Source organism: Topomyia yanbarensis, chromosome 3 (assembly GCF_030247195.1).
Source record: "Topomyia yanbarensis strain Yona2022 chromosome 3, ASM3024719v1, whole genome shotgun sequence".
Lineage (NCBI taxonomy): Eukaryota > Metazoa > Arthropoda > Insecta > Diptera > Culicidae > Topomyia > Topomyia yanbarensis.
The window spans coordinates 51,283,944-51,302,472 of NC_080672.1; the positions used below are offsets into that span (position 1 = coordinate 51,283,944).

Here is an 18,529-nt window from a genome sequence, read left to right on the forward strand (position 1 = left end):
AAATGGGTATTTTTTTGTTTCTAACAATGAGTACATTTTATCCATTTCACAACTACTCGATGAGGTGATGTCAATGGGTATATTGATCTTGATAATGGGTGAAAAATCCTTAAGCATTATTTCAAGCGAGTTAACCTGCAAACTAAGGATCGTAGTGGAACTTGCAAATTATTGCCCTGCATCGGAGTCTGTGGCGGAAACGGAACATTTCAGCAATGCTCCGAAAACAACGTCTGTTTAGACTACTGAGGATGTTGAAAATATGCGCCAGTTCGGCATTTTTAGAGCAGCCAAAGGATCCAGCCATGAAAAATATGTCCAGTTGGCGGTTTTATTTTGTTAAGTAGTTTTAGAATAGGATTTCTATCTAGATTCCTATACTTTTATAAGGAAACAATAATGTGAAATGAATGTTATTTTATGTTTTTTAATTCAGAAATAATTCTATTGACAGTATTTTTCATTCTGGCGCGAATTTCATTAATGGGTATTTTTTACGCATTTTGTTGTAACAGTTCTGCGAAAAATAATGGGTGAAACATACACAGGTTGACGTACAAGGTCTGTACTCATTTATGGGTACAAACGCTTTAACCATTTAATGGGTTATTCCACTTTTATTGAAAATGAGTAGTTTTCTACGCATTAATGGGTACTTGATTTTATCAGTGAACCCTCTATAAATACAGATTCTTTTCACGCTCGTAAAAAGTTACTCAGATTCTGAGTACTTTTAACTCAGTTTTGAATGATGTTCGTAAACGTCAAAAATTGAGTTGTCATGTATAATATCTCTGAGTAACTCTGACTCTATTTTTGGGTATTACACAAGAAACCGTTTTGGAGTTACCAAACGGAAAAGCCGTTTCTCGCCAAGTTAAAAATTCCAAGCGTCATCCGCCATTTTCCATTAGTAGGTACACGCTCGTTTAGTTATCGCTCATCACTTTTTCACAAATAAAAATTTGTTCAAATATTTATAATAGTTGAAGCTAGAGTTGTAGTGTGTAAAATACATTTTAATTGAAAGAGTGGATTTGAACAACCAGCATGCAGAAGATTTCGGAAGAGGTGGATGCTGAAACTGCAATGAAGTTGCGAGGTAATATTCACGTTATATTATATATATATATATATATATATATATATATATATATATATATATATATATATATATATATATATATATATATATATATATATATATATATATATATATATATATATATATATATATATATATATATATATATATATATATATATATATATATATATATATATATATATATATATATATATATATATATATATATATATATATATATATATATATATATATATATATATATATATATATATATATATATATATATATATATATATATATATATATATATATATATATATATATATATATATATATATATATATATATATATATATATACTGGAAAAAAGTGTAAGGTTTCAGGTTTCTCATGCCATGTGCCAAATTGTGGGAAGATGATTCCTGGACACGTGGATGAATTGAAGGAACACTTCCGGTTGGTACACAATTTGAACACCAGCAAAGCAGCCGCTCAACCTTTCCTTTGTTCAGAATGTGGTTCACTGTACCAGAGGTTTAAGAGCTTGAAACGGCACATAGAGAGTGTTCATCCACTAATTACAGAAAATTCTACAAATATTTCATACGACCATGACGCTGTTGAACAAATTCAAAATAATCATCCGGAAAATATGCTCGTAGATGATGATTATCTGTTGAGAATAACGAATACCATATTCTTTAAAACGGCGCCGTCGTTGGATGAAATTACTAAGAAAATTAGTAAATTCGCCACAGATTTGCGAAAAGATGTATCTCTTCCCGAGACAAAAATCAAAAAGTTCTTACAGGTTACCTCGAATCTTATAGAAGATTACGAGTGTTACATGTTGAATCTATTCAGAGAATTTTTGAAATCGAAGTCGATCCCATTAAACGATACCGACGCTTTGAAATTTATAAACGACGCATCTTTGGATGGAATTTTTGCAGACGTAGCTTCTCCAAAAGACAACCTAGCATATTTGTCTGGAGTTGCGGGTTGTGCTGTGCCAAACCCTAGAGAAGAAGTCTTGGGAAGAACTAGAATCACTAAAACTGTCCCTGCGATTACCAAACTAGGCAAAAGAAAAAGTGTACAAATAGTGAAAGACGTTGCTCACTATATTCCACTAACCAGCATTTTAGCACTGGTTATGAAGAATCCCGGAGCTCGCAAGATGATAGCAGAAGAAGCAGTGAATGACGATATCTTGTGCGGTTTCAAAGATGGTCAACGTTTCAAAACACACCCGTTCCTGACACGGTTTCCCGATGCATTACGACTCTCGCTTCATCTGGACGATGTCGAATATCTGAACCCTTTGGGATCACGCAAATCAAAAAAAAAACTTACCAATTTCAGTGTTAAAATTGAGAATCTCCACCCCGCAATTAATTCATCCTCCAACAGGATATATCTAACGCTTACAGTTCGCTCAAGAGATGTAAAAAAATATGGTTACAATAACGTTATGAAACCGCTGATTCAAGATTTGCGTGAGCTTGAATCAGATGATGGTGTTGTAGTACAATATGGGAGTGAAAAGTTTACGATGAGGGCAGTTCTAGTGCATGTTTTGGGGGACACGCTGGCAATTCATGAAATTTTCGAGTTAATGGGGCCCCAATCAAGTCTATTCTGTAGAATGTGCTATGCGACGCGTACTGCACTTCATTGTGGAAACATTGGTGATACCTTCCCTCATCGCACTGAAGAAAGCATACAAGGTGATTTAAATGCTCTTCAAAGCGGAACTAAAACACCTTCACAATGCGGAATCATTCGAAAATCAGCACTGAATGAAGTTAAATATTTCAACATAGCGGAAAATAACACGTTTGATCCAATGCATGATCTTTTGGAAGGCGTCGTCATGGTCGTAATCAAATGTGTTTTGAACGAAGCTGTAAATATCCATAAAGTGATAACGATTAGTCAAGTCAACCAAATTATACAGCATTACGAATACGGTATAACTGAATCGGCTGATAAACCTACCGCTAATTTTACTTGCGAGAAGTTAAAAGCACGTGGACATGCTATTCCTCAGTCAGCTTCGCAATGTTGGCTTCTCCTTCGAGCATTCCCTTTTATGTTCAACCAGATTCTCGGATTTAATTCAAATTTATCATCATTGCTTAGAGCTCTCATGAAAATAACTTATTATAGTTTCTCCAATAAGCTAACATTGAATCAGATTAACGATCTGGAAAACGAAATCGAATGTTTTTACAAGTTGTTCAAATCCTGCTTCCCTGCCATCAACCCTACCAATAAATTCCATCACATCTCTCATTATCCCTACATAATTCGTCAGGATGGGCCAGTTGTTAATCATAGTTGCTTACGCTTCGAAGCGAAATTCAAGGAGTCGAAATCCCAAGCGAAGACATGCAACAATTTCATCAATTTAACAAACAGCTTTGCTAAGCGCCTGAATCTAGCACAGATAACCACTATTCTTGACCATTCATACGAAATTGGTACGGTAGATATCGTTTCGTCAAAGCACATACACAAAAAATCTCTAAATAATTTACTCCTGATCCGGGATCTACCAGATTCAATCAAATATATAAACCATATGAAAATAAATAACACAAGCTTTCGGCCGGGACTGATAGCGAAATACCAAGTATGCAACGAAATGTCCTATGGTTTGATAATAGATATATCGCAATCGGATAATCAAATTGTTTGCCTAATACAGCATCTCGAATGCGAATATTGTTTACAATACAACAGTTACAAACTCAAAACTGACAGTCAAGTTATTCGCATATCACACAAGAACTTGCAAACGAAAAAAACATACAACTTATAGTCTTATCCACGATGACGTCATCAGTTTTAACTTTGACAGTAGCTGCGGGTGGAACTGTGTTCGATGTTTTTCTTCTTCTTGTGTTGTATTTATTTTTGTTTGAAAATTGACAATCACTGTTTGTTTACCAAACTGTATTTGGATAGTTGTTGTGATTTTTATTTAAAATGACTCATGACTGTGTAGTAGGTAACTGTAAGTCGACTGAAAAGACGTTGAAAGTTCGTTTGTGTTAATTCCTGCTGTAGGTAAAGCAGCGGAACTGTGATACTCATCAATTGGGTACTCTCACATAAGCTGTTTAGATTCTGAGAGCAACAATGTCCCTGAAAACATGAAAATGTACAATCTTCGTGTAGAAGATTGTAGTGATAGAAAAAAGCGGATTTCATGATAATGCAATACATGCCAGCTCTAAGAGCAGCACACATTATTATTCTGCTAGGGGCTTTTCCGAAGATCTGAAAAAATCATCGAACTAGAAAAAAGGTACATCGCTATGCATGAAAATCGCAACTCTCCACCAAATTATCAAAAAATTAGTTCAGACAGATTTCCGATGCGGTCAGCTGCATCCGGGCGCTTTTCTTCTTCATGTAAATAGTTGTACCTGTATGAAAATTTCTAGTATATCCTTACAGTGGACATATGAAAAGTAACTTTAGATTTAGTGCCGATTTCTTCACCCACACCGAACTTTTAAAAATAATGCGTGGGCAAAGAAATCGGACCTTAGTTTATTTAGTCACTATTTTTGAGTAATTATTCTCTGGCAAGAATCTGAGTATGTTTAATAAGATTTGTTTTCATTTCAGATGAAACACCAAATGTAGAGAATTCAAAACGGATCATTCCGAGTCCATTCCGATGAAAATCGCGAGTGTCGATTATTAAAACAACGATATCGTTTGCAATTGGCACGGTTGCAACAACGTGTTGAATTTCTAGAAACGATACTACGATAATTAAAACGACGGTTTGATTGGCTGAAAAATGACTGGCATTAGGAAATTTTCAACGTATTAACAATTTTGTAGAAAGTAGCCAAACCTTACTGTGTAATGACAAAGACTGAAGTCTTCGTAATGATATTGCAAAAGCTTCTAAGTAACGTTTCATTTGATGAATATTACTCAGTGTGTGCTACAACAATTTCGAAGTATTTTTACCGAATAGTATTCGCAATGTACGAGTGCTTAAAGTATGCAATCGAAATCGTATCAAAAGATACAATCGATAAGCATACGCCTCGATCGATCAAATAACAGTATGGAAATAGAAAGATATTTATTATTGGCAGTTTCGAAATTAGTACAGAGAGACGGTAGAATCCTGAAGCTAGATCATTAAAGCGATTACAAACTTATGCAAACTACAAAATTTCTAATCGGCCTGGCAGCAAATGGAACGCTTGTGTTCATCTGTTGCCGAATTTCTCGATATTCTCGAATGCAGCTGATATAGTTCTTGCTGACAAAGGATTTTATATCCCCAATATAATCACATCAAAAGAAACTACTTCCTTAGTAAAGGGACTAAATTAAATACGTTAAATATTGATAGAGGTGAACGAATCACGTCGCTTAGAGATCACGTGAATAATTGGAGTTCTGAAATTCAAATTTACTTCTAGGAACAATTCATATCGACTCTTGGAGATGGAATTAATGCCGTTGATTTGATTGTATGTTTGGCTTGTATTTTAGGTATTTTTTATTCCTTGAACATTACCATCGCAATAAAGCGTCGAAGACTTCTTTTTTATTGATGTGCACCGGTGTAGTGGAGTGCACTGGTTTTGCACTTTCTAGCAGAAGTGTCAATGGAACATACCCAGTTTTCTACACTTCTGCTAGAAAGTGCAAAAATGGTGCAAAACCAGTGCACTCTATTACACCAGTGTCAATCAATCGAAAATCCCATAAGTGTAGCAAGTACGTTTCGATAACAACCCAGTAAAGTTTAGCCGGAATCCTACCTGTTTCTAACTCGCACTCCGGCTCCAGTGTCCCTGGTGCCGGAATACTATTTAGAACCAGGTTCATTTTTCGGTATAAATTACTGGGAAATACTATGAAGCTCCAGATCAAACCATTCAGCATTTTATTCGGAATCTTAAATGGATTCAGTATGGCATCCAGCTCAAATGCAACAATCAACTCCAAAACTGGGATAAATCCTCAAGAAAATACATGAAATGTTTATTGCCAGCTGGTAGGGCAATTCAGAGGTTCTTTTTTCACTATCCAGAAAACCTTGACTTACTGGACACAACTTTCCGGAGACACTATCTTCCATAATGTTCAGTCTCGCATCAAATCAAACCATTTTAACCCGTAAGGTTTAGATTATTGCAATGTAGCTGAAAACCATACAGGACCCATTCAGGATTCCGATCACCGGGTGCCAACTTTGGAACTTTGAACCCATTGAACGATAAGTGACATTTATAACTAATTTTTTTCAAATCCGTCTGTCCGTCGACTGTACATGCAAATTTGCCAAGAAGCAGATTATAGCATTCAAATGGGAGCAAGCAACACCATGGCAGTTTGAGGTCGGGATATTTTCTCGTTCATCCGCATTGAATAGATCGCTTGAACAAAGAATTTTCGAATGTTTTCTATAGCTATAGAACTAGCAAGTGAAACTATTTTATTGGTTAAATTTACTTTTCCCACAACCACCTATTTTCCTCTACTATCATGTCCTCGACTGTATGTACAAACCAGTTTAATTTTTATTGTAGCGATCCAAACTACGTTTTTTATTATATTGTTAGTACACGACGAAAGTTCATTAAAAAGTCAACAACAAGTCAGTCGTCACGGATATTGATAGCTCGCATAGTCGAAATACAACATAGTATGGATCAATGTTTCTAATAACTTTTGTTTTATTGATGTACCATGATGTATCAATCGATAAATAAATTTCTGGTTAGCTATTGTTAGATTTTACACATCGGAGGACAAAGAACCATAATATTAATTTCACCCACAAATAACAAAATGCTCTAAATAAAAACTCTGACCAAAGCTACTCTTCGTTGACTTGATATTCAGTGCAAACTAGCAGATTGTCGTATTTAATAAGATTACAAAATTTTATTAAATTACGAAAAATTACTACAAATCGTATTAACCAAATGTAAACAATCGAACAAAACGTTGGTCGCAGTGTAAAATGTACGCAACAAACAAAAACAACAGCTGTCATTCCACCCGCAGCAAACGTCAAAACGGCCGGGAAGTTGAAATCGTGGATTGGACTATGGAGTATATACGGAGATTCAGAAGAAAACTACTATATAAGTTTGAAATATGTAGATAGTTAGTAGGGAAATAAACTTGGAAATAAATTTATAATAAAATAAACAACAATCAAGAAGGTAGTGCAAACAACTTGAGATGTCACTTTAAACCTTTATATATACTTATTCGCTCTTTTCAGCCCAAAAAATAAACGATCAGAACCTAGTTCTGCTCAACGATGCCGACCTAGTTGAAATGGGGATAATCGAAAAAGGATCCCGTCTAACAATTCTTAACATAATAAAAAACTATAGTTCTGAAGCTAATCCGACCAAAGATAAAATTGATGAGACTTCCACTAATGTTCAAAATTTGGTAAACTTTCTACTATAATTACTGTAAGCGCTTGTCGTACTATACATATTTAACGTTTTCAGATTAACCGTTCGACATTCGAAGATGACGCAAAACTCCGAATGAAAATTTTGTATCCAATTTTGGATCAAGGGATCGTACCAGATAAGGACGGTTTAAATCATCTTACACGAGTCGCATGCAAGCAAATGGAGACTCAAATAATGGACGGTCAAAGGCAAGTAGAAAGTTTTATTTGTTACTCTACTAGTGCATCAAACTATGAACACTCCTTAAAGTGTGATAGAATGAATTGTTTACATTGAACCGCACGAGTCTCTCCGCTAGAGCAACCTTGCGGCGAAATGCGCAATGCCTATACATATTTATAGGGCTTACGGCCAATTTCTTTATCCTCGCTTAAATTTTAAACCGGGTTCACCAGTACGTTTAAACCTGGTTAAGACGTTAAGCGAGAATGAAGAAATCGGCCCTTAGTAGTCCTTCGAGCAAATATGCAGGTGATCTAACACTGTCTATGAGCAGAGAAAAGCAATGCCTTTCGTTGTGAAGCTTCTATTTCAAAAAACATCGTAGTCAATCAGTATCATGCATTATTACTTCATTGAGCCTATGAAACTATGAAGTATGCATAGTAATGAAGCACGGCCAAACAACTTCACTTCTGATTATCAATGTAAAGAAATGTATGAAACACAGTACAAACTGCTAGAGGAAACCACATAGTTATCAGTTCTTCGCATCCTGATTTCAATATTGACCATTCTTTTCACATCTTCAATCTGGTTCGATTTATAAACTTCGGCATAAGAACGTACATGCGTCTTTGACGGTGGTACTTAGAAAGCGTAATTCGTCATGTTCCGGCACAAAATTATAAAGACGACTGACGACGACGAATTATAATAACTTAAACATTTAAACCAACAGAATTTAAAGGTATACAATTTCTGTTTATAGCGAGCGTGTTTATTTGTTTACATATACAGTTCAATCGTAAATCGACCAAAGGGTCTAACTAAGCCGCAATGTCGTTGAATCGAGCAACAGCGATGCCAGATTTACAGACTGTGGACAGATTTGCTGCACTGAGAAACAAAAATATGCAGAATTAGCATACTTTCATTCCCGTCTCTTTTGCTGTAATTCTCGACGAACATATGATTACGGCCTAAAAGCCAACCGTCAAAATCCACTTTGAATGGAAATTCCAGACAAACCGTTACTAGTCGAACACAGCTCACAACAGTTTATGAAAGAGAAAACTTTTCTCTTTCGTTTACTACCAACATCTGTGATTGGCGTGTAACGGTTTGTCCGGAATTTCCATTCAAAGTGGATTTTGACAGTTGGCTTTTAGGCCGTAATCATATGTTTGTCGAGAATTTTCATGCATTTTCTAGCATATACTTCTAGTAAATATTCAATTAGTGGATAGACCGAATACGTCCAATGCACAAAATTTGCAGCAGAAGAAACGAGAGGCAGATCAAAAAGTATGATATCGGTGATTAAAAAAAAGTTCTGCGTATGCCTGGTCCAGACATTTACAGACTTTTAAAACAGTAATAAACTGACCGATTTTCTTCAGAAAATAATAGATGTGTCCCAGCATGCAAAGAATTACGAATCAAATACCGTTCATACTTTTACCATTTAGATTTTTTTAAAGAAATTTAGAACTTAATCTTTCACGGAATCTTTTTGGTCTTTTTCGGAGTAACGAACCAATGATCTCTAAATGCGCAGGTATCCTTCTGTTGATCAACAGCATGCGGCAGCTGTTCAAATCGTAAAATTATTTCCACAACTTAGTAATACGCGAGTCACACCAACTGCTCCTGATGAGGTTTGTTATTCTATGCTTATTTAATTTCTCTAATATAATTATAATTATTTTCATGCTAGTCATTTTTCTTTTGGCGCAACGGAGGCAAGGAAAAGGGTGCTCATACTGGCATGATATTTCATCGCATCCGGAATGTCATCAAACAGCTACCTGCAGAAAAACAAATATAATCGAGGAACTATGCCTGTAGAAGAGTCCGTTTCAACTGAACTTGTAGAGCGGGCTCAATTGCTCCGAGTAATGCTTGCATCGGCATCAGTAGCAGAACATATTTGTGATGAAATGGACCGATGCTTTCCAGTCCTCAAACTGTTATTAAAAGAAAAGAAACCCGTTAATGATATCTTGGATATGTTTCCACACCTGTGTTCATATGAAGGATTGGTGGTAACATGTTTATTTTTTATTATTTACTATTTCACTTTATGGTATTCACGGAACATATGAATATTTATATCATATCACTTTTTCTAGATTCGTCAAATGTTTGAGAGATTGTATCCTAACAGAACAGAAGGTCTCAAAATCGAGGATGTCTTCTCTCAGTGTCTATCTTATTCACCGTCCAGATTCTCTAGAGTAGAAGATGGTGAGATATAATTTTTTTTAATTTAGCCCAAAGGTCTGTCATAAAATTTTAAATTTGTAAAACTATTCACAGATCACATTCGAGGATGCTTGAGAATAATTTCTCATATGCCAATTCGCGGACAAAAAAGAACGCTGGTAGGCTGTCCAACTGTAGGCGAAGAACATTCGGCTTCAATTTTAATTCGTTGGATTGGGGTAAATGCAATATAATATACATAAGGTTAGATGTAATGATTTTATATCATCATTAGGAGTGCTTAGATACATACATGGCATCCCCCGCAACTGATTCCATACTACACATGGTGTGCGTAGCAAGCCCGATGAAAAGAGGAAATTATGCCGTCATTTGTGAGAAAAAAGTTATATTCGAGACTAACAATTCTATTCATGCAGTGGAAATTTTATTCAAATGCCACGCAGTTCTCGGAGTGGAGGTGCCACCTAATTTTAGAATGTTTTGGGACTTTCTGGCATGTGCCATATATAATATAATTCCGCACAGTCAGAGGACAACTGTGAATAGACTCGTCCAAACTTTTATTGAAGTTTCCCGCACACGTATTGACAACAAATAAAAGGACAACTTTTTTATACAATACTTACTAAAAACCATAAAATTTAATAAACAGAAGTTTCTTTAATTATTATTGTAAAAATATTCCATAAGAAAAGAAAGACTGCATTGTGTTGTATCCAAAACAAAATTTTGACGGCCAATTTCTTCACTGGATGTAAACCGGTTTAGTTCCAGTTCAAATGCAACAATCGATCATGAACCAATTTAAATAGGAATCGGTTGTTGCATTTCTTCTTACAGAAACCATTCAGAATTGCAAGTCATAATCCGGATGGCTCCAGTCAGTATTCCGGCTCCAGTGACACAACCTATTCTAACTAGAATCGATTGTGTCACTGGAGCCGGAATACTGACTGGAAACAGCTGCAATTCCGGCTCATTTCCGGCTGAACTTTACTGGGTTTTAATGAAATCCCACTGAGACGTCCAAAAAATTGTTTCAAAATCGTTCAACACGGGTCCAACGATGGACGTTCGTTGAACGGTTATTTGGACGATGCCCAAATTGGTCCAACGAACGTCCTTCATTGGACGATTTTGAAACCAACCGTTCTTAGAGGAATATTGCACTCATAAATTGGTTAATATTCTACCCAAAAACTGAGGAATTACAACTGGCTTTGTTGTCTACTCAAAAATTGGGTAAGCTTCTGCTCATAATATGAGTAAAAATCGATCAATTTTTGGTTTTGTTGAAGTTCTACTGAACCCAAAATTTGAGTAATGTTCAACTCAAAGTCTGCGTAATAATTACTTAATTTTTGGTTTTGTTAAATTTGTACTGAACTCAAAATTTGAGCAATGTTGAACTCAAAATCTGAGTACTAGTGAAGCACTTTTGGGTTTAGTGTAGATATTATTGTACTCAAAAACCGAGTAATAATTACTCAGTTTTTGGTTCAGGCTGGCTTACTCAAATTTGAGTAACTCCGGAATTACTCAATTTAAGGGTTGTTCCACTTTATCTGGAAATGGGTGGGATTAAACTCATTTTTGAGTAACTTTTTACGAGCGTGTTAGTAAGATTTGAATACGTTAGCAAGATAACCTTGAAATTAATTAAAACCCATTTACAATTTAATAACCATTATATTACTCCGCTTACAATAAACGTGTATATTCTTCACTTCTATCGAAACAACCAATTCATAGTAAGGTTCAGCCGGAATTATGGCTGGTTCTAATTCGTATTCCGGCTCCAGTGAGACAACAGATTCTAACTTGAATCAGTTATGTGACTGGAGCCGGAATACGAATTAGAACCAGCCAGCATTCCGACTCATTTTCCGACTGAACTTAACTTGGTTATACCCTAGGGGCAGATTACTTGTGATGTATTTTTAAAATTCAGCGAAATTAAATGCATTTCCTTTCTATCAAAATAGAAATTCACAATGTATTTTGCGTTGGGCGCAATGTATTTTGCTGTGCGTGTAAGACTTCAAAACCCTATCAAAAACTTGCCCTACATTCAAAAAACGTGGATCAACGTAGGACGTTTGTTGAACAAACTCTGCGAGGGAGTGCAAAGTTGATGCAAAATGGAAATTAAATGCATTTTTTCTATTGCGAATCTTTTCTAAAATCCACATCGTGACATCAGTCATGCGCCGCCAAGCCTTGCGCCGAATCACGCGCCTATTCACTTTGCATTAGTGGAAGCTAAAAAACGATTTGACGTTTATTTTTGTTTCGTTTGCACTCATGTGTGAAACATATAGCAACAAATCGACGGAATGCTAGTTTATCTCGGGATAGACAATAATTTAATGCAGATTTGTTTTGCATTCCTACACTGAACAAAATCCAAATTTTAATTCTTTTTGCTTCAAACCACTCTAAATCCATATGAATATGAGATACTAATGTTATCACGCGCACACATAGCTTCTATGTGTCAACTGTATAAACTATGTATGCACACAGATAAGCTATATGTGCGTTTTGTTATAGAATCGGGTTTTATGTGCCTTATAGTTATGAAATGTGAATGTAAGATTAATGTCTTGTAAATACACAGATTAGGTTTATGTGTCAGAAAATTGCATTTTCGGTCCAACTAGCGAATCAAATTCGTTAGTTAGACAGAGGCTGTGACCCAACTAGCGAATCACGACTGTAGTTGGACCGAAAATGCATCTGCTCACATATCTAATTAATGTCAGCTTGCTTGTCAAAGTGAATTTGACCAAGATTTCGACATTTTGATGCTTTTGAGTTGGACAATGGTCCAACTAAAAAGCGTTCCAGTTAAAAAGTGTCCAACCAGCGAATCACGATTGTACTTCATCACAGTACATACGTCAATGTATGCAGTCCGACGAAAGGCTGTTGGGGCTACATGTAATTATCACCGAGATAGAGGCGCTGAAATCGATTCACACCTGGGAACTAATCGAGATTGCCACCAGGACGAAAGGTCCTGGAGTGCAAGATGGTCTATAAGATTAAGGACAGACCGGATGGATCGTTGGAACGGTACAAAACCCGACTTGTGATGATTAGCTGGATACCAGGTATCTTTCAAATGTCCATATTTAATAAACAATGTATTCATCTGCCTTCAAGCACCAGTTGGCTTATACGCCCTAATCATGTGTTTGTCGAGAAATGTTTTCACAATTTCTCAAATGTCTTAAAACTAAACACATATCTTCACATCTGGCATCTCTGGTGATTAGAAGGATTTTCGATACACCACACGGAAACGAAAAACTACCTAAAATTGAGTTCCTTTGACTCAATCTCGTGGTATCGTGGGGGAACTTAAAATTAGGTAAACCGTGTTGAAGGTAGTTTCCATTAAACCACGGCAAAAATTACAACTCATTGATAGGTTTTTTATACTCAAATTTAAGTTGAATTTACCTAATTTTGAGTTCACCCCAAACAACTCAAAAGTACCTCCCTCCACGGAAGACCTCGACTGAGTCGAATCTCTCTTTTTGTTTTTGACATCACTAATAAGTGCGAAAGCGACGCACAACTCAAAAGTAAGTTAAAAGAACTTATTCTGCAGGTTGTTTTATTTAAGGTTGCACAGAGAATGCGTAAAATTCGCAAACGAAAAAAGCAGTTTTTTTCCACACCGTATGTCAGATCTTCATAAAAATCAATCAGCGTATGTAGAATGTTGTTACTGTACTGCTGATTGATTTTTATAAAGATCTGACATACGGTGTGGAAAAAAACTGCTTTTTTCGTTTGCGAATTTTACGCATTCTCTGTGCAACCTTAACCGTGCATAAAACGTAAAAATAAGAACGTACTCCATATTTACATTTAACGACATTTATTTTGCTCTCTTATTTCGTTATGATTTTTGGGCCAAGTTTGATTTTTTAAAATTTCTTCCGTTCTGGAGTTTTTATTGAATTGTGTACGAAAATGTCCGAATTTCTGTTTAAATCGCTAGTTGAGAACAATTTCCGCGTCTGTCGCTTCTGCCTACAATCAAATGAGAAAGAGTTGTGTGATATTTATGAAAACATCTTTGGAAAAACAAATCTCGTCAGTATAAACACCACCGTGCGAAATGTGCTAGCACTGCTTGATATTCAGGTATGAAACAGTAATTCTAGTAATTATAAATCTATTGATATATTAATTTATCTATACTGAAGGTCACTCAAAATGACACATACCCAAACTTCATCTGTCGGCGGTGCCGAGATTTACTGTTTTCTATTCAGCAATTTCGCGAAACAGTACAAAAGTCTGCCCAACACCTGGCCCAAGCAAAGCTGCTGAAGGAGTTTCCTAATGTAAAGTTCGTTGATTCTCTTGACTCTACCCAAGAACAGGATATGGTGAAAACTGAGTTGGAATTGGAAGAGGAATCTGTCTCTGCGGAACAAGTAGAAGATGTAGAAATAACTGTTGAGGAAATACTGGTCGAAAACGAGAAGGACAGTGACCAAGAAACGGAAATCAGTCGATCTTTCCAAGAAGAACAAAACAAGGCAGCAATTCAATTAACGATTGAAGCATTAACGGACGAAAACGAGAAAGACACCGTTCAAGGAATGGAAAACAATCAATCTGTTCAAGATGAACAAAGCATGGCATCAGATGAAATTGTTAAAAACGAGTATATTCAAACGGAATGGATCGTTTATGAACAAATAGACATACCACCCGAACAGGAAGAATATACGGAAACGCTCTATCTGGAGGATGAATCTCAACATGAAGAAGGGTCACCAATTGATTATAAGTCTGCTGCAATGTTCTTGGATATACAAAAAGATGACGAACAGCACGCGCCGAAAGCAAATAGTAAACGGCACTGTTCTGCTCCAAAAATTTGTCCAATATGTGGTACGACAAGCACTGCTATGGTAGTCCACATGCGGACACACTCGAAATTGCGACCATTTGCATGTCACAGCTGTAGTAAAAGTTTCTACACCAGCAATAAGCTACGATGTCACATTCAATCAGCGCACATCAGCGAGCGAAGTTTTCAGTGCGAGATCTGCGAGAAGGCTTTCAAGCTGAAGAAAACGCTAAATGCTCACATGATGTCACATCTGTCGGAAAAATCCTACGCATGTTCACTCTGCCAGAAAAGTTTTCTTTTCCGGTGGGCTCTGGCAAAACACCAAAGAACTCATACCGGGGAGAAACCGTTCGTGTGCACCTTGGACGGCTGTGGTAAGAGCTTCGTTTCATCTTCGAATCTGCGACAGCATCAGAAAACCAGCGCACATCTCAGGCAGCCCCGGAAGGACGCTTGCGACGAGTGCGGGAAGCTGTTCCAAAGCAAGTATGCTCTGAGAGCACATCGAAAGGTGCACGAGCTGAAGGAAATGAGACGGAAGCAGATGGAGCTGGCAGTAGTATAACTAGAATCATTATGTATTGTGTTCCGATCAATAAATTCACATTTTTTGTATTTTATGCGATTTCCTTCAGATGATACTGCAGTTTTAGTTCAGGACCTTTGTGCGAGTTTTAGTCACCGTGCTTTGTTTGCCGCATAGTACGGTACCTTCCGAGCCATGGGGTAAAACGTACCCCCGGGGCAAAATGCACCCCTGGCTTGTATCGAAAACTGCTAAAAATTTCCAGAAAAGGGTACAGGTGCATTTTGCCCCGCTTATTTTTCAAAAGGTAATTTTGAATGATTTTAAACAATTGAATATTTTCCATGTTTTTGAATATTTCGCAGTGTTATGCTTGTGATTACTGAGGAAAATGTTGACTAAACAATATCATTAATTCAGTTATGTTAAACCTTTGGGTAATTTATAAAATACTTCGTGAGCCCTCATATTATGTCGAATTAAGCATGGGAAAAAGAAAATATTTGGAACGTTTTATTACGCAAAACACAAAAGAATAAAATTTCATACGCTGGGCGGATAGGGTATCAAAAAATTCGGCTAATACATATTCGACGAGAACATTTCAAATGGGCCGATAAACAAAACGTAAACAATTCCGGTTAATACTTACTTCAAATAGACACTAACAAAGCTTTAAACACACCTTAAATAAGCCGGTTCTGAAGCCTGGCTGTTGGCGAAATAATAGATTATCGAAAAGGCACATAAGCAAAATAACTTGTTTTGATTATGTTCCCTTTCACTTCCCCTCAAAAATTAACGGTTCATATACACCAAACAACAAAACGGGAAAATTTGCTTATGGGCCCTTTTCTTAATGAAAAAGACTATACTTGAAAATGGAACAAAAACATCGCAACACCAAGAAAGGGATCAAAATAAACGTCACATAATCATTTGCTGTAAACAAAAGGGCTCACCCGCACGCACTATAAGCTATCGTCTCGCCGAAAAGGGATTATAAGAGAGGGCACAAAACCAGTACGATATTTCAAAAGGGACCAAAAAATTTATCTGCAAAAATCGTTCAAAATACAATTTTTTAATAAAATCTGGTGTACTATTCGGAAAAAATGGTTAATTTAACATGGCATTGAGTTGTTTGGTCCTTAAATCAAGCTCCTGTTCATAAATGGGAATATAAAGTACGAGGTAATTTTTCAGACGCCATTTTCTCAACATGAGCATATTGTATATAATGCCTTATGAAATGTTGACGTCGATATATACATTTATATTTAGCATAAAATTGAATACTATCTTCAACCTTGCGAGATCATTCATTTTGCAGCTTTTTTGAATGATTTTAACACTTCTCTCCTCTCTCGAGCCGTTTTATCTCATGATAGCAACGCTTTTTCTTGAAAAGGGCGATACTAGCAGTGACACCATTTAGAGAAAATCACGCGTGTTTTTTGAAAAGGGCCAATAAGCATACTGTCAAAATTTACTTTGAGAGGAAATTCTGGCCAAACCATCAATCGCCGATTATTAGTGACAGCAGTAAACGAAAGAGAAAAATTTTCTCTTTTATAAAATGCCAACGTCCACTCTTGGCGAGCTACGGTTTGTCCAGAATATTCTCTCAAAGTGAAATTTGACAGTATGCTTATTGGCTGTTTACAAAAAACACGCGAGAAATCAACAATGAATATTTCCCGACTTGGTTTTATTTCCTATTTAAGAACTATTGTGTTTTTACACCCTAGATTGCATGATTCAGTGATTGAAACACAAAACTTCATAAAGTATTTGAAATTATTACATTAAAATTTGTTTTTGCTATTGAAATTGACAAAATCCATATCAACTTTTGAATAGGGCTAATAAGATTTGTAAACAAACTTTTGTTTTGCTGATTTCTCTTATTTTGTTATAATTTCAACACAGAAAACATTTGAAATTGATTCTACCAAGGGTAAATATGTTGATTCAAGTGTATTTTTCATGAAATTCAACCCGGCAGCGGAGTAATGAGCGAAAGAAGTTTGTTTACAAAAATCTCATTAGCCCTTTTGAAGAATTAATATTGAAATGATAGTATCGCCCATTTGGCGATTGTTTACTTTTTCGGTCCCACCTATCAGCATTGAAGTATCGCCCTTACGTTTTTTTACAATAACTACCGTTTTACACCACCAATTTCGTCCGGGTTTTTTTCAATAGCGATCATTGTTACTATTTACAACTGGTATCAGCTTGATAATCTTAAAAAAATACGTAAAAACCAGTTTCGCCTCTAAACTGCTAGCAAAAAAAGTATCGCCCTGTTTGTTTGCATGAAGCGTGGAGGGCGAAACTTTAAATAAACAAACAAAAATACAGTTTCGCCCGCTGTATTTTTTTCTGTAGTTTGAGAAAGCAAAATCGTAGAATCCAAATTTTTAGGTTAATTTGTTGCGCTTCAAAGCCCTCATTCGCATGTACACAGAAAAAAAATATTGATAAAAGTAAGTGTTCCGCTCTTAGCAAAAAACAACCAACGCCAACTATTAGGTTGAAAGTAAAACTTTTAAATTAATCAAGAATAGTAATGAAAGTAAAAGTTTTTTCTTTTTAGCAAATGAAGAATAGTACTCAAAACAAAAGTTTTATTTTTAAACTAAGAGTATGCGTTGGTTGTTTTTTGCTAGGAGTGAAAATCTCTTATTTTTACCAACATTTTTTTTCTGTGTGTATGAAAAAAACCTTGTTTACATTTGTAAGTATCGCCCCTTTCACAAAAAAGCGCTGATAGGTTTGTTGCAATGAGGTTGATACTAAGGTGTGGCAATGCTATTGCTCTCTCGCTCGATCTCTGTAAAACACGTGGACAGCAGATATATGGAAAATATATGGAGTTGAACTTTATTACGTAATAAAGTTACAGAAATTGAGCGAGAGAGCAATACAGCATTGCCACACCTTTGTATCCAGTACATTGGGTTTGTTGCATCAAACCATCTTTCCCTCCAACTTTGTATCTGTTAGTTTAAGTTGAATATGTTGTTATGTATATCATTAGGTTTCGATGTAATCTGTTGATGCGAAAAGATGAGGAGGTTTTATGCCTATTCAAGAGAGAAATTGTTTGTTTTTCTGCTTGAACGGGCTTTTCCCTGCTCCAAATAAACG

At 36.0% G+C, this 18,529-nt stretch overlaps 1 protein-coding gene and 1 long non-coding RNA gene across 2 annotated transcripts; both read left to right on the top strand.

The window, feature by feature from the left end:
• The first annotated feature begins 8,807 nt into the window (after positions 1 to 8,807).
• LOC131691495 (uncharacterized) lies at positions 8,808 to 10,535 on the top strand. The gene is made up of 3 exons (XR_009305785.1): positions 8,808 to 9,394; positions 9,454 to 10,180; positions 10,237 to 10,535. It is a non-coding gene; the product is annotated as an uncharacterized LOC131691495 (long non-coding RNA).
• Positions 10,536 to 13,877: 3,342 nt separating this feature from the next.
• Positions 13,878 to 15,462, top strand: LOC131692333 (zinc finger protein 180-like). The gene is made up of 2 exons (XM_058979315.1): positions 13,878 to 14,126; positions 14,189 to 15,462. Exons 1-2 carry the CDS (start codon positions 13,953 to 13,955, stop codon positions 15,410 to 15,412), a joined length of 1,398 nt encoding a protein of 465 aa, XP_058835298.1. The 5' UTR covers positions 13,878 to 13,952; the 3' UTR covers positions 15,413 to 15,462.
• Positions 15,463 to 18,529: the final 3,067 nt, after the last annotated feature.

Bases quoted from the DNA above. Each gene is read 5' to 3' on its own strand.
- LOC131692333 (XM_058979315.1), top strand. From the start codon at position 13,953: ATGTCCGAATTTCTGTTTAAATCGCTAGTTGAGAACAATTTCCGCGTC. The intron at 14,127-14,188 runs GTATGAAACAGT...TCTATACTGAAG, and splicing joins TAGCACTGCTTGATATTCAG to GTCACTCAAAATGACACATA.